This window comes from Patella vulgata, chromosome 6 (genome assembly GCF_932274485.2).
Source record: "Patella vulgata chromosome 6, xgPatVulg1.2, whole genome shotgun sequence".
NCBI classification, from domain to species: domain Eukaryota; kingdom Metazoa; phylum Mollusca; class Gastropoda; family Patellidae; genus Patella; species Patella vulgata.
The window spans coordinates 44224741-44239427 of NC_065884.2; the positions used below are offsets into that span (position 1 = coordinate 44224741).

Here is a 14687-nt window from a genome sequence, read left to right on the forward strand (position 1 = left end):
CTTGGTTCCTTTCGTTATTCGCGCATATCGGACCGTAACTTCCTGAATTATGGTCCCTGATTGTACGAAAAATCAAGTTTTTAGCTTGTGGACCCTATAGCGGTCATAATTTTTATCCAATGTAAAAAACCGTATTATTATATCACCGTTACACCCTCAGGACGGCTGAGTTCGATTTTTTGTACAATCAGGGGCGACGACAATATACGTCCACATGAAAATGTGGGCGTATAAAAAATGTGACCTCTATATAGGGTCCACAACCTAAAAACGTGATTTTTCGTACAAACAGGGGCCATAATCCATGAAGTTTCGATCCGATACATGCCAATATCGAAAGCAGCCAAGATCTTTTGGAGATAAACCTATATTTCAAGTTCCGTCAAAATCGGATAAGAATTGTGACCTGTAGAGTGTCCACAAACAAATTGTGGCCGGACGGACAGGGGCGACGGCATAATACGTCCACATGAAAATGTGGGCATATAAAAATATGAAATTACAACTTTAAAATTTTGGAATGAAATGAAATGGGGTTTAACATCCTACTGTTTTGCTCCGAACTGGGCTAATGAAGACTGGCATACGCCATACAGTGTGCAATGAGGGGAATTTTGCCCGGACAGCGGCACTATGGCCTACTCTTATATCGAATTCCAACTGTCAAAAAATTTTGGAATAGTTTGTAATAAATATAAGTTAAAGAAAAAATGCACTAATTCCAATATCGTTTATCATTGTTTTTGTCTATTTTTTATGTTCCCTCATGTTCAAATTTGATTGTTCAAATTAAAACTTTAAGGTGTTATCTTAGTTATTGCCACCGCTGCTTAATAAAGTCATGCTTTACTTTTTCCCTCGCCATATTGAGCGACGGGTTTATTTGACTGGATTATTCGATTGGTTTATTCGACTGGCCTTATTTACGGACTCTATTCTTTTCAAGGTGGGGGAGAAGGGGCGAAAATATTAGTATCTACATAGTTCCCCTCATAAGGTGCAAAACCCTATTTTCCAAAATAATTTTTTTTTGGGGGGTTGGGGGGGGGGGGGGAGAGCACCCTATCAGCGACCCCAGAAGCCCTTGCCACACAAGTCCCCCCCACCTCGCCATCATTTTTGGGCTAGCTACTGGGCGGGCCTGAAGTGTGGATAAAGTCCTGAGAGATTTGATATTTTCCGCAAATCATGGGTCACCACGCCCCTGGATGGATCACTTATCTAGTATAAGACCACAGAGTAGTAGAAGAATGATGCCAATAATGGAATCGAGTGCCGTAGGCGCGAAAAAACTTCAGATAACAACGTATATATGTAACTAAGCTTTTAACTTTGGGATACTGGGCCTGAAAATTTTAGTCATTTTTCTGGCATTTGAGTTCATTGATGGGGGCAAATTCTTGTGAATGAGAGGATATGAAATGGGACAGAACCACGAGGCCTGCCAGACAATTCTGCCTGTTTTGTGAGAGTTGACTGAACATTAAAGTTAGAACAGTCTGTCGCCCCACGACACTCATTAGTGGGAGTAGTAGTGCCACTAGGCACTACTAAAAGGGTGGTTCACACCCGTGGAATTGTAGACCACGATGAACAGACACAGGAGTGTCAACAATTTATAACCATATTTAAATGTTGGCATATAAAAAACACAGAGGCATATCGATTTCGTCAGACATAATATAATGTACACACCACAGCTAATAAACAGTAGTATGGATCAAATATAACCAAAATACAAAATATAAACAACTATATAAATAAAACATAAAAACAAATCATCATATTATACAGATATTATAAGTAACAATATGACATACAGAAATTTGTTTGTATCATCTAGCTGCTTATGCATAATTGATAAATAACATGTATGACTCACCAATTAATAACAGTGAAGTGGAGTGGGGTGGTGTGGTGGGGTAGCTGGGGCAAATTTTACCACCATAGACTGGTAAATAATTGGCCGTATTTGCTATAATATTTCAAAAATAGATAATGTAAAATGAATGTGTTAAAAATTTCATTCAAATTACTTTATTTTGTGCAAAGTTATCATGGTTGTAGTTTTGACAAGATGTGTGAACTGATCATAACCAGTCTTACCTCGTTTCTCCATTTTTAAATTAAATCAATAAATAGCCAAACCGTTCTAATCAACTTAAAATCAGAGCTATCCATGGCATTTAGAGGTGATTATGGTCTTGTCATGTTAATAAATGTCTAATTTAAGGCCCAAAGAAAGACCTGCAATAAGCAGATTTAGCTTTTACATAATGCCTGTTTAAGCAATACTTAGAGTAAGATGCCCCCATAACTGCTTTGCTCCCAAGACACTGAAATTTAAACAGCAAAACGCTTCAAAACAGCAAAAATGTTTCGACACCAAATATGAGTTGTCAATAGGAATTAGAAATTAAGAAATATTTAGGATGCTTCTACTGATAGCTAGGGATATATTTTAGACAATTTTAACAGGAAAACAGGTCCCACACCTACAAACATTCAATTTGGCACTTCCTGTGGCAGCAACTAAACAGCACTTGGGTGTCATTACAAAACTTTTTCCACACTGCTGCGACTTTCACACCACACCACACCACTTCTCACTAAAATGCCTGGGAACTGACTAAGTTTCAATTTGTATAATATTATATGATTTCATTAAACTCTAATATACAACTGAAGAGCCCAGGGGAAGAACGATCAAAGTCACATTTTTGTCTTTTCGCATAAAAGGCAAAACAGACTTTTGGACGAGAATGCAAGACGCGAACAGAACGAGTGATTTTAATAACAACTTTAAAATGATGTTTAATATAAATCATAATTACCAGAACAACAAGGTTAAATAAAGGGTATGATGGACTTGTATTTGTTTGGGAGGCCACTTCAGAAGGGCCTTGGTTCGATGTGACTCCGATCGTTTTTACCAGAAATTGATTGTTCCACAGAAAGCTTATACAATTTGCTATCAGATGGCACCATTAACTGGGGTTCGTTGAAAAAGTGACTTAGATCGTTCTTCCCTGGGGCTTTTCAATTGCTATTGTTAATATTTTACTGTTTAGAATGTCAAATCAGCCTAACAATAATAAGTTTAACAAATCTAGATAAATTCATGTACAAATTGGCAAATAAGAACAGGTGGTAACAGTAATAATATTCAGGGCCAAATTCTTCTCTCTAGTATTGCACATAGTAAAAAAAAAAAAAACCTAACCATAATGTTAATACGACAATGCCGAGATATTAAACCACATTCTTTTTGTTTCCTGTCCTGATTAGAATGAGAAAGCATTCGGTAAAATAACAACCTTCATTATAACATCTTTTGTCTATAATTATCGACAGAAAGTTAACTGTTAACACTTTCTGGAGTTCTTTTGTTTTTGTATGTCATTATGCTGATTATCACATATGGTGTAAATAACATCCAAGCAAGACTTTTTTTGTTATTCATCTGTGATTTTAAACTACATCTTCCAGTATGGAGTGGAATTCACAGTAAAATTCTAACTCTTAACCTAATGTTCAGGCCTATGCTAATTTGCATGTATAGTCATCCAAATTACCATATTTGCATGTGTGAATGCTACTATTTGTAGGTAATAAAACTACATGCATAGCATTATAAGGTTAACGTTATGTCATGAATTCTGTTCCATATAACATTTGTTACCATTTTTCTTTAACTTTTTTATGGTTGACTATATTATTGGGCCTACATATTTATCACTAAATATTTATTTTCAGAAAACTATGAAAGAAATAAATAAACTATTTTCTAACATGCTTTCCAATGCCAAAATTTTCTAATCAGTACACTGAAGTAATGTAACTACGCTAAGAATATTTATGTCTATATCACATTAAAAACTTGCAATCTCCCTCAATAATAAATGTAATATAATTGACCACGATTTACCAATTTTAACCCATAATCTGATAGTCAATACTAGAAAATTTCAGTTAAATTACATTATTCTGAGCGAAGTTATAAGTGTTTGAAGTTTTCACAATATAGTCTTGATTGTTGAGTACTGTTGCTACGATAATAAGCAAAGTCTTGATCATCCATTTTTACAAAAAATTATTAAATGGCGATTGGGTTTTAGTCCATTCACAGCGATCTGATGTCCAGAGAGTTGATATGGACTTGTCAAGTGAAAAAATGCCCAATTTCTATAACATTAGAAGCTAGAAAAAAGACCTGGTCCCAAGTTCACAAAGCATTCTCAGGCTTAAATTAAAAATTTACTCAAAAGTGTTCATCTTATTTTAACTAAAATATAGCCCTTTATAAAACTTTTGTTTTAATATATCAAATACATCAGTAAGAAACTATGTGCAAAGTTTTGTGTTTCTGGATCAAGGATATTTCTCATTTAAACAGTGATTGAAAGTTGAGTAAATTCTTAACTTAAGTCTGAGAATACTTTGTGAATTCTGGGCCTGCAGATTTAGCTCCAACATAATGCATCTTTTTACTAACTATGTAATGTATACACAGTTGAGTAATTATAAAGAAAGGTTATAGATTTATAGAAGACTGATAATGCTGACAAGTGTATCTTACCTATTACCCTTAAAGATGCTACCCTAGGACCACAAAAGCTTCATTACCATGATCTGCTTTATGCTTTTTTAAGATGGTTTCCACCAACTAATACTACCTATATTTAATATATCAGAGATTCTAAAGAAGCTGAAAACGTAAATAGTTCATGCTAGACAAACTGATGCTGGACTAAATTAAAAAGATAATCCCTTCGAGTCATTGGCCTAGTGGGCTACAAATCTTGTTCTAAAGATGAGGTACCTAAGGATATCCTGGTCGACTAGGTATAGGGGGAGGGCCTGATTTTGTTTGTTTAGATTCAGATGCACTCGGAAGTTCATCAGGTAATAGTGGAAACATTGATTTTTTTTTTTCTGAATTGTGAAATCTTGGTTTTGGACATGGAGCTTCAGATGTAATATTTGAATCAGGTATTGCTGGGGGACTTATATCAGGACATGAGTGGTGTGGAGATAAGGGCTTAAAATTATCTGTGGAATGTGTAGGGTTGTCCTGATGTAATACTGTTCTAACAGGTATTGGTGGTGGTGGTTTATTCATGTAATGAGTTGGAATAGTACTGGTATCAAATGGATCTACTTGAGATTCTCTGCCTAGATTGACAGGGGCATCAAGGGAATGAATAAATGCAATTTTTTCGTCCATGTTGTGTGTTGAGCTTCTAGTAGGTGTTAGGCATGATTCTGATATATGAAAAGGTGCAGTACTGTTCAGGGGTTGTGAGTCTGATGTCAGTTTCTCCATACTTCGAAATCTCTGTTTTGGTACAGGAATTTTTATTGTATCAGCTAAGTTTCTATCATCAATATTTTCATCAGTTTTGCTTCTCACAATTGGTTTCTGGTCAGGCAACCCCATAGAAGCTTTAAAATAAAAAGTTTTAAAAAATCATTTATATCAGAAAGCTAATATTATCGACAATACATTCAGGAAATATGCATTATAGTTCTACAAATTGTGGTGTGTTGCATCATAACGGGTCAGGGTCAAGTAGGTAGTTCGTAGTTAATGAAAAAAAAAATTGCTCTAATCATCCTGGGAGCCACTGTGGCTCATTGAGTAATAGGGATTTTCCGGTGTGGTCCCCGTCTCCCTTGCCATTAAATGTAGTGCTGTTGTTCTGGCAAAATTTCCCTCATAGCACACTGTATGGTGAATACCCCGCTTCATTAGCCCAGCCAGAGCAAAACAGTTGGGTGTTAACCCCAATTAATTTCTAATCATGCCAAGTGATCTAGGAGTATAACTGAATATGTTACATCTGGTGTAATGTAGAAAAATAGAAACATGAAGAAAAAACGAAATAAAGGTATAAATTCCATTTGCTTGGTTTTGGTATCAGTATGTGTCTATTATTGATGTCTAGTCTCAGCTAAGACTGACAGTGGTGACAGGAAGATAAGTAAATTATTCCATGCTTGACTGCACGGCTTTTCGACAGTGATTTCAGAAAGTGACTTTTCTGCTGGTGGGTGAATTAGGCGACCTTACCCTGTTTTCATTACATTAACGATATGAAATGATAAAGTTTCTAACCTGTAGTTGGTTTTCCATGCATTGAAATCCGTTGTGGTTGAATATTTGTGCCACTCATTAGTTTTTCAATCAGATTCCGTGCTTCTGCTTCATTAGAAGCATGGCCCTGGTGCATTGCACCCATTGGAAGGCCAATAGATGTGACCTGTTAAAAAATATTGCTGTATTAGTAAGGAAATAAACATGAATTAAATAGGACTTTCTGGGATATCAAAATAGACTTCCTAAATAAGCTGTAAGTGGTATGAGGAATTTTAGGGAAATATACACCAACATCAGCTAAGTGTGTCGCTAATGAAACATTTTCAGTACACTAAAATCTGATCAAGAGTAACAACTCATTAAGTCATTATCAGAAATCATTAGAATTTGTTTGGCTTCTAGTTCTGCCCCATGCTAACGCTTAGTATACAAAACATTTAATAGAGCTGGTTCTATTTTTCTCGCGTTCTCTTATCTAATGACATTTAATTACTTTATTGAATTGTCAGGTACCCTCTTACAGTCCCATATAGCAACTTTTGGTCTTGGAAGGAATTATTAGTGAGCAGAAATTTGGCTATGTATCTGTTATCACTCGTCACATCAGTCAGTTATATAGAGAGATGACTCGTGTTTTCCTTTGGCGTTCATCACTTCCGATTCAGGAAACCTGTATTACTCAGCTATCGTAGCAATGATCTCTGTGTTAAAATTATATTTGGAATGTGTTTAACCAGCTCTATCACATATGTGATAATGACTGGCACCAATATTGTCCTTTAACTATCTATGTCACACATTACCCAGAAAAACCAACAGGTAGAATGATTGCAAGAAGTTCACTTAACCAGACAGGGGAGTTGAAAATATACAATGACAAAATTAACATACCTGTTGGCCCTTCTTCATTTTTGCTGAAGGCTGAGGTCTTAGTGGTTTGTGTATGCTGGGTGTATAGCCAGGTCTACTTGGAAGTCCTAAAGATAGAGAATATCCAGAAAATCAATTATACAACAACAAAAATTCTTTAAAATAACTACTATTAATTACTTTTCTTCCATTAATGTTTTAAGTGCCAAAAATAATTCCTCTGGATTCCTTCAAAGTTGAAAATTTAAATTAATTACCTGGTGCAGTAGATGGAGCAGAAGTTGGAGGACCGCCTGGTGGGCGTTGAGGGGCTGAAGGTTTTGCAGGTTGAGTAAATGGTCTAGCAGGGGGCTCTTTTCTAACAATCTGAAATATGAAAATATATCTGTAATGGCATTTAACATCTCGTTAATAGTTTTAGACTAACATACAATGATTTCTTTACTATGGTTATGTGTGGGAGAATTTGGTGCTCCTAATTCCAACTTTCAAGGAATCTTTTACAAATTTGTACACAATTCTAACCTCTGAAGATGACGATACCAAACTATTTTGGGATGAATCTGTCACTTGTGGTCCAATTTGACTGGAAAGGCAATTATTTGATTGTTGTTGAGTAGGTGGTCTCCCTTTTGAATCTGATGTGCCCTCATCAGATCTCGCTGGACTACTGCGACCTGTGAAGAGCAAATAAATATATAGAAAAATTACAAGACTAATTGGGGTTCAAATCTGTGTGGCAACAGCCATACAAGAAATTTTTCCACTCTCTGATAAGATGAAAGGTCATTAATTTAGGGCAAATCAAGCTTTACAATAATACACTTACACACAAAAGTTGACATTGAAAGTCTTAAAGCACTAAAAAAAGTCCAGAAAACTGAAATTAATTTTAAAGTCAAGTATCCTAACTCCTATAAAAGTGAGTTGGTGAAGAAAAGTCAGGAAAACTAAAATTTATGATTTTTGTTAAGTCCATGGGTCATAGATGGGTGATGACAATATACAGTCACATTAATTGTTGGCATATAAAACAACATTTGTAGTAGGGGCAATAACTCAGCATAAAATCGATCTATGACTCAATATGGTTATTTCTTAAGACCAGCTCAACAAGTTGGAAAAATATAAAATCTCGAAAACTAGAGCATTTACAAAATATAGGAGTATAACAGTACTAAAAATAAAAATAAAAAAAGTGAAAATCGACCCGTTATTGAAAAAAATTATGTTACAATATATAGCTTTATCTATGTAGAGTTGTCTAAAATTCAATTAAACAAAGAGATGTAAAAGCTTACCTGAAAGTGGTGTATTAGAACGTGAAGATACAGCATTTGTAACTGTTAGATTTTCACTTGAAAACTCATCATCATCATCTACTATAAAAACAAAACAGAAACCCAACATGTATATAATGCCTTGCAATGAAACCTATTTCCATTTTGTCGTCCAAGCCACAATTATCAAGAGACCCAAATGCCTTAGTTAATTGTACAAAGGATTTTCAAGGTAAGTTTTTAAGCAACCTTAATGTTTATTCATAAGTGAGGAAAACCCATTATTTTTGTTAGCTTATTTTCTGTCCCAGTTGAACTAATGGGATAGACTTCAAGTCAGACAGAAGAGTATCACAAAATAGGCTCTGCCATGTACTGGAAGCTTGCTGTTAAAAGCCAGTAAAAGTCAATTTTATTCCATTTACCATCTTCCATGCTGAACTCCTGAGATGGTACATCAAAATCATCACCCAATAAACTATATGTAAACATATTGCACATGGCTTCCGTATTTTCTGAGCAAAGCTTCATTTCTTCCTCTATAACAGCTTTCCAGTCTTCTGTACGTAATCGAACACTGATTACACCAGCACTAATCTACCAAAAAAAAAGAGGATATTAATTCCAGTAAGCAATATCAGGTAAATACTAGTTGTGCAATGGATTTTATTTCACGGGAGTTGATTTAAAACACACAGGTAAGTTTATAATAACCAAAGTTAAGTAATTTGTTCACAATCGAAGAAATCTACACTGGTTCGGACAGGTTTAATTGATTCCCATCATATGCAATATTTTTTATCCAGAAATCATAAATATCCTATTTCTATCTATGATCCGCTATAAAACTAAAAATCTCTTAGCTTATTTCTAAAAATATTATAATGAACGTTTGTCAATTTTAATTTATTTCCATTCGTGTAATAGTTTTTAAACAACTACTGTGATTCATTTTTTATTTAAACAATATTTTATTTATTTAAATTTACAAAATTTACATAATAAATACAGGATATGATAACAAGCTTTATCAGCTTATATAAAATCCATTACTACAGGAAATATTGCTTGAAACTTACAGAATTATTACTGCCATAATGTAAATTTCAGAATTTCAATACTATAATTTGATCTTCTCTTAACAAATTAGTCTTTCACTGAATATTCAAATTTTGGTTCTGAATAACCTTTGAGGCAGATGATGAGTTTAAAGTAAGGTCCTCCTAGGGATGCAGATGATGAGTTTAAAGTAAGGTCCTCCTAGGGATGGCTCAGTTACTTACCACTTTCTGGTCATATTGCAGTGCCTCAAGAGCACACCGTCCCCTACGATAAATAATCCACATCTCTTCCCCAACAAATCTGTTGAAAAAAAAAAAAATTCAACAATCTTGTTTCCATATTAATAATAATGACAGGTTTCTTATTGTGTATTAATTTTAAATCAACTGGAAAATAACTTAAACCACTAGAGGATCCACAAGATTTTTAAAAGTGATCAAGGGTCATAGCTCTGGTAGCAGTCATTAGAAAAAGCTGAAGATCAATAGGATTCTTTCTTTCATGCACTTATACTATTTAAGATAAATCAGATCATAACTTTAGCCTAGTTAAAATACAATGAATTTAGGCTCACCTGACAACAATTATTTCTCCAACTTCATTAAATATTGCAACAATCTCATCTACAATTTCATCAGTTATACTAGTTCCTGTTGCCATGGAAATAATGACAGTACCATCTGGAGGTCCTTGCTGACTAATTACTTCTTGCAATATATTTCCTTTGATTTCTTCTTCGGCTGCCAAGACCTCAATATCAAACATTGCTATAACTGGTCTGGAAAGAAAATAGTATTTCCTTAAAAATATGTTCACTCGCTAAATTTTTGTATGCATGTATATTTAATTTATACAACCCTATTGTAATTTTTCTTTTATTATCTCCTTCGTATCCCCAGTGGTACCATTCCATTCTTCTCCACTAACCCCTGGGTCCATTCAAGGTAGAAAAATATATTCAAATTGGCCATGATAAATTCATTGGCCATGTTGGTTGACAATACAAACCAATAGCAAAACAGTTTACAAACCAGTCTTAGCATTACTATTTAAATGCACAGATTTGGCAAGAAACAACAATAACTTGGTGGAGCATGTTCAGTCATCTTTCCTTGCAACAAAATGTGATATACTTCCCATTTCATTCATTTCTATTTATAGAATTTTTTGATTGGTCAATAAAAATCATATAATTATCTAGGGTGAACAAAATGAATATGTATCAACCCCATAAATGTACCCAGGGGTTAGTGAAGTAGAACAGAACGATACCATTTGGGATGGCCATGTATCCTTTCAAGATCATTGTATCTAGAATGTCTTCACAGTGGCTAAAACATTTTTCCAGCAGGCAAAATTCAATTGTAATAATAAAATTAGTACCTTTCACGAATCTTTAAATCATTTTCCATAGAAAAATATCAGGATAATAAACTATAGAAATATCAACAACCTGATTTAATCAAAACTGCAACTACAGTCCAAAATGTTATAGGTTGCCAGGACAGGCCAATTAGATATGTTGCCAGCAAGCATGGAAATAAGTCACCTGTACCTGACAATGTCCGACACTAATTCAGACTTTGTCAGACACAATCCCTCTGATGTCAGTTATTATGTTCAGCACAGATTTTTCTTTTTTTCTGTGTTTTTATTGATATTTATAATATGTGTTTGGCACAAAGTTCAAAATGTCCAGTACAAGTTCAATAGTACCTGTCATTTCGTCAGATACAACTAGCATTGTTATTTCCAGGCCTGGTCGCCAAGTAAACTATTAGTATCCACAGACAATATATAGGTAAACTTGTGTATACGCACATAAATAAAGTAGACAATTCCTTGACATAATATACCTTCAGTTCAATCTCTCTTTCATCATAGTGTGGATTTGTAAAAAGTTTTATAAATGTGAATCATAGGTGAGTTTTTAAAGGTTTTTACAGTTATCGTTCCCAATGGAATAATGTCTCTAAGATGGCTGCTAGGCTATAACTCTTTTTAGCCCTCATTTGTCTGTTTAAATGACTAAAAGTTTTATTGACCCTTGATCATATTGCCACTTTGACAGATCTAGATGTACATAACTATATGTTATTGAAATGTGAAAGCATACTCACCGATGGTCCGACGTGCGTAATTCTGCCCTAGTATATAATATTGGCTTGTCAGAGTCCAAAGAATGATCTTCCCCATCTGTTAACAATAAACATATTAAATTAATAATGGAATTTTTAACTCATTTTTACTTTAATAGTTTAATTTAAACAAGCCAACAGTGAGGCTGATGTCCCCCACCGAAATCCCAAAGTAAACAGATGATACATATGAATTATTTGCACATTTATCTTTTTCAAAAGTATCGAGTAATCAAACTGATTATCTATGCTTAGTCTAAGCATAAAATGTTCACGATCAAACTCAGGTTTTGAAGTACCTGGTAATGAAACTATACACTAAGTTTCATCACTCTTCATCAGTTAGAATCAAATTTATCTTGTCTAAAAGCATTGGCCAATGAAATTGCTTAGCTCTGCTTAGCTTTAACGGTAAATATTAATCATTGAACTCAGTCAAGAAATTCGCCTAATGAACATTTATACCAAAATAATCGAACTTAGTCAATGTATTGATATAATGAATCTATACTCAGAATATCATCGCTCTCACCCAATCAGAACCAAAGTTATCATGTTCCAAAGTCTCAACAAATCAAACTGTTTCTCTCTGCTTAGCCCTTGTGGAAAATGTACATAATCGAACTCTGTCAAGGCATTCAACTAATAGAAACCTACACCAATTCTGAACATACTACCTCAATTATTAGGCGATTTATTGTGTTCCAAAGTATCGATCAATTAGATTGAAGTCTCTACTTTGCCTAAGCAAAGGTATTGATGTAATGAAACTATATATGAAGTTTCGCCACTATCACTCAATTAGAATCAAAGCTGTCCAACTCCAATGTCTCAACCAATCAAATTGCTTATCACTCTGTTTACCCTGAGCAGAAAAAGCTCATTATTGAACTTAGTGAAGGTATTGATGTAATGAAACTATACACAAAGCTTCATCATTCTCACTTCATTAGCACTAAAATTATAGTGTCCTAAAGCATCACCAATCAAACTGCTTATCTCTGCTTACACTAAGCAGAAAATGCTCATCTTCAAACTCCATCAAGGTTTTCACCTAATAAACGACTACACATTGAACATTCTACCGCAATTCGAAGGAGAGTTATTGTGTTCCAAAGTCTTGACCAATCAAATGACTTATTGCTCTGCTTATCTTGAGCAGAAAATGCTCATTATCAAACTTAGTCAAGGTACTGATGTAATGAAACTATACACCAAGATTCATCACTATTACATAATTATAACTAAATTTATCGTGTCCCAAATCATCAACCAATCAAATTGCTTATCTCTGCTTACCCTAAGCAGAAAATGCTCATCTGCAAACTCCATCAAGGGATTCACCTCATAAACACCTACGGCAAGTGTGAACTGTAAACATTCTACCTCAATTAGAATGAAAGCCATTGTGTTCCAAAGTCTTGACCAATCAAATTGCTTATCGCTCTGCTTACCCTGAGCAGAAAATGCTCATTATCGAACTTAGTCAAGGTACTGATATAATAAAACTATACACCAAGATTCATCACTCTCACATAATTAGAACTAAAGTTATCGTGTCCCAAATCATCAACCAATCAAATTGCTTATCTCTGCTTACCCTAGCAGAAAATGCTCATCTGCAAACTCCATCAAGGCATTGACCTTATAAACACCTACACCAAGTTTGAACATTCTAGCTCAATTAGAACGAGAGTTATTGTGTCCCAAAAAGTGTGACGGACAGACGGACAAATAGACAGACAGACGGACGAACCCATTTTAATAGTCCCCTGCTTTCTTTGAAAGGCGGGGGACAATAAAACAAAAATATCAATCTTAGAGAATCTCCTGGCTTGGATTTGATTTTTCCCAACACTTAAAGATACATTATGTAAGATTTAGATAAAGAGGTAGCAGCCATTCTTGCTATAATAGTTTGAAAATAGATAACGTAACATGAATAATTAGAAATTTCATTCAAATTACGCTATTGAGAGTAAAGATATTAGCCTTTGAAGGTTTGACAAGACGTGTGCAATAATTTCAACCACCGTACTGGTTGTTCAAAGCTAAGTCTCGCTCCTCTTTTTTTTAGCTTAAATTAAAATATGGCTGAACTGTTTTAATCTATTTGATATCGGAGAAATCCGATGCCATTGAGAGTTGATTATGATCTGGATAACTTAATTAATTAATAATTTAGAAAACATTTCAGGCCTAAAGAAAGATCTGCAATAGGCAGATTTAGCTCTTGCATAATGTAAGAGCTGGCTTGTTTCTACTGTTTGTAGAGGATGCTGAATGTTTCAAAACTTTGTATGGAATTGAAACATATTTTTGAACTGATATTCCTTTCACAATATTTTAGTTTGCAATCGATTCAAAATCCCTCAAATGAGTACACATAATAGAACCCTTGACAGTTGGAATTCAAAATAATTCAATTAAAAATTTGATGATCAATTGATCTACAAGCATAAATTTGATAGAATATGTTTTTGACCAATGCCGGCCTGAATAATGATTAAAATAAATATTTACCTTGTTCAGGTAGTACATTTCTTCGCCGCCATAAAACTCTGTCAGTCCAAGCTGGTGCCCGACATTTTTCACTTGTATCATAATCATCACTAAACAGATCATATTTATAGGTTGGTGGGAAATTAGTTTTTGCTTCTTTGAATCCCTGGAATGTCTGTATTATAAAATAAACTATATATATAATATTACAATTTAACAGTTATAAGAATATGAATGTCTACAACATAAAAATCTTTAATTAATGTCATCTTTGTCCTTAATAATTGATTCTATGATTTACAAAATCTACATATGTTTTTAAATTATATTTTACTAATGTATATATAATCTTAATTAAACTTATATGTAGAAAAAAAAAAAAAAATTTTGTAACAAAGTACTGTTTAACTTTCATCAAATTGAACGGTCATCTAGGTGCTTGAACTTTATGACCTCAACTGCTTCTTGATAATATATATAATATTGACCTTTTAACTCTGTATGTTCTTAAGTCAAGATTGTCTGTGTTGTAGTTAAATATGTAATTAATTTAATATGTTATTTATGGGCTGCACATGATCTGTGTGCAACACTCGGCAGGACTTCAAAGGAATATGCACTGGTCAGTGAGCATGCCATGACAAAATAAAAGAGACAATTGAATGTATGACCATGAGCTTATCTATGATCAGAAGGTATATAACTGAAGACAACTAGAAACGATGACAGACCGAG

The 14687-nt window shown here is 34.1% G+C and overlaps 1 protein-coding gene across 2 annotated transcripts in view; it reads right to left on the reverse strand.

Moving 5' to 3' along the window:
• Positions 1-1664: 1664 nt before the first annotated feature.
• The window catches only part of LOC126824747 (synaptojanin-1), a 33867-nt gene continuing 20844 nt past the window's right edge, over positions 1665-14687 (reverse strand). For both annotated transcript variants that reach the window (XM_050554099.2, XM_056101894.1), the window contains 11 exons: positions 13974-14127; positions 11433-11508; positions 9887-10090; positions 9534-9612; positions 8676-8847; positions 8272-8352; positions 7496-7647; positions 7228-7336; positions 6992-7077; positions 6119-6263; positions 1665-5445 (listed from right to left, as the gene is read on the reverse strand). In XM_050554099.2, the coding sequence (XP_050410056.2) occupies positions 4823-5445; positions 6119-6263; positions 6992-7077; positions 7228-7336; positions 7496-7647; positions 8272-8352; positions 8676-8847; positions 9534-9612; positions 9887-10090; positions 11433-11508; positions 13974-14127 (1881 nt within the window). In that variant the 3' untranslated portion in view covers positions 1665-4822. The remainder of the gene's footprint in view (positions 5446-6118; positions 6264-6991; positions 7078-7227; positions 7337-7495; positions 7648-8271; positions 8353-8675; positions 8848-9533; positions 9613-9886; positions 10091-11432; positions 11509-13973; positions 14128-14687) is intronic.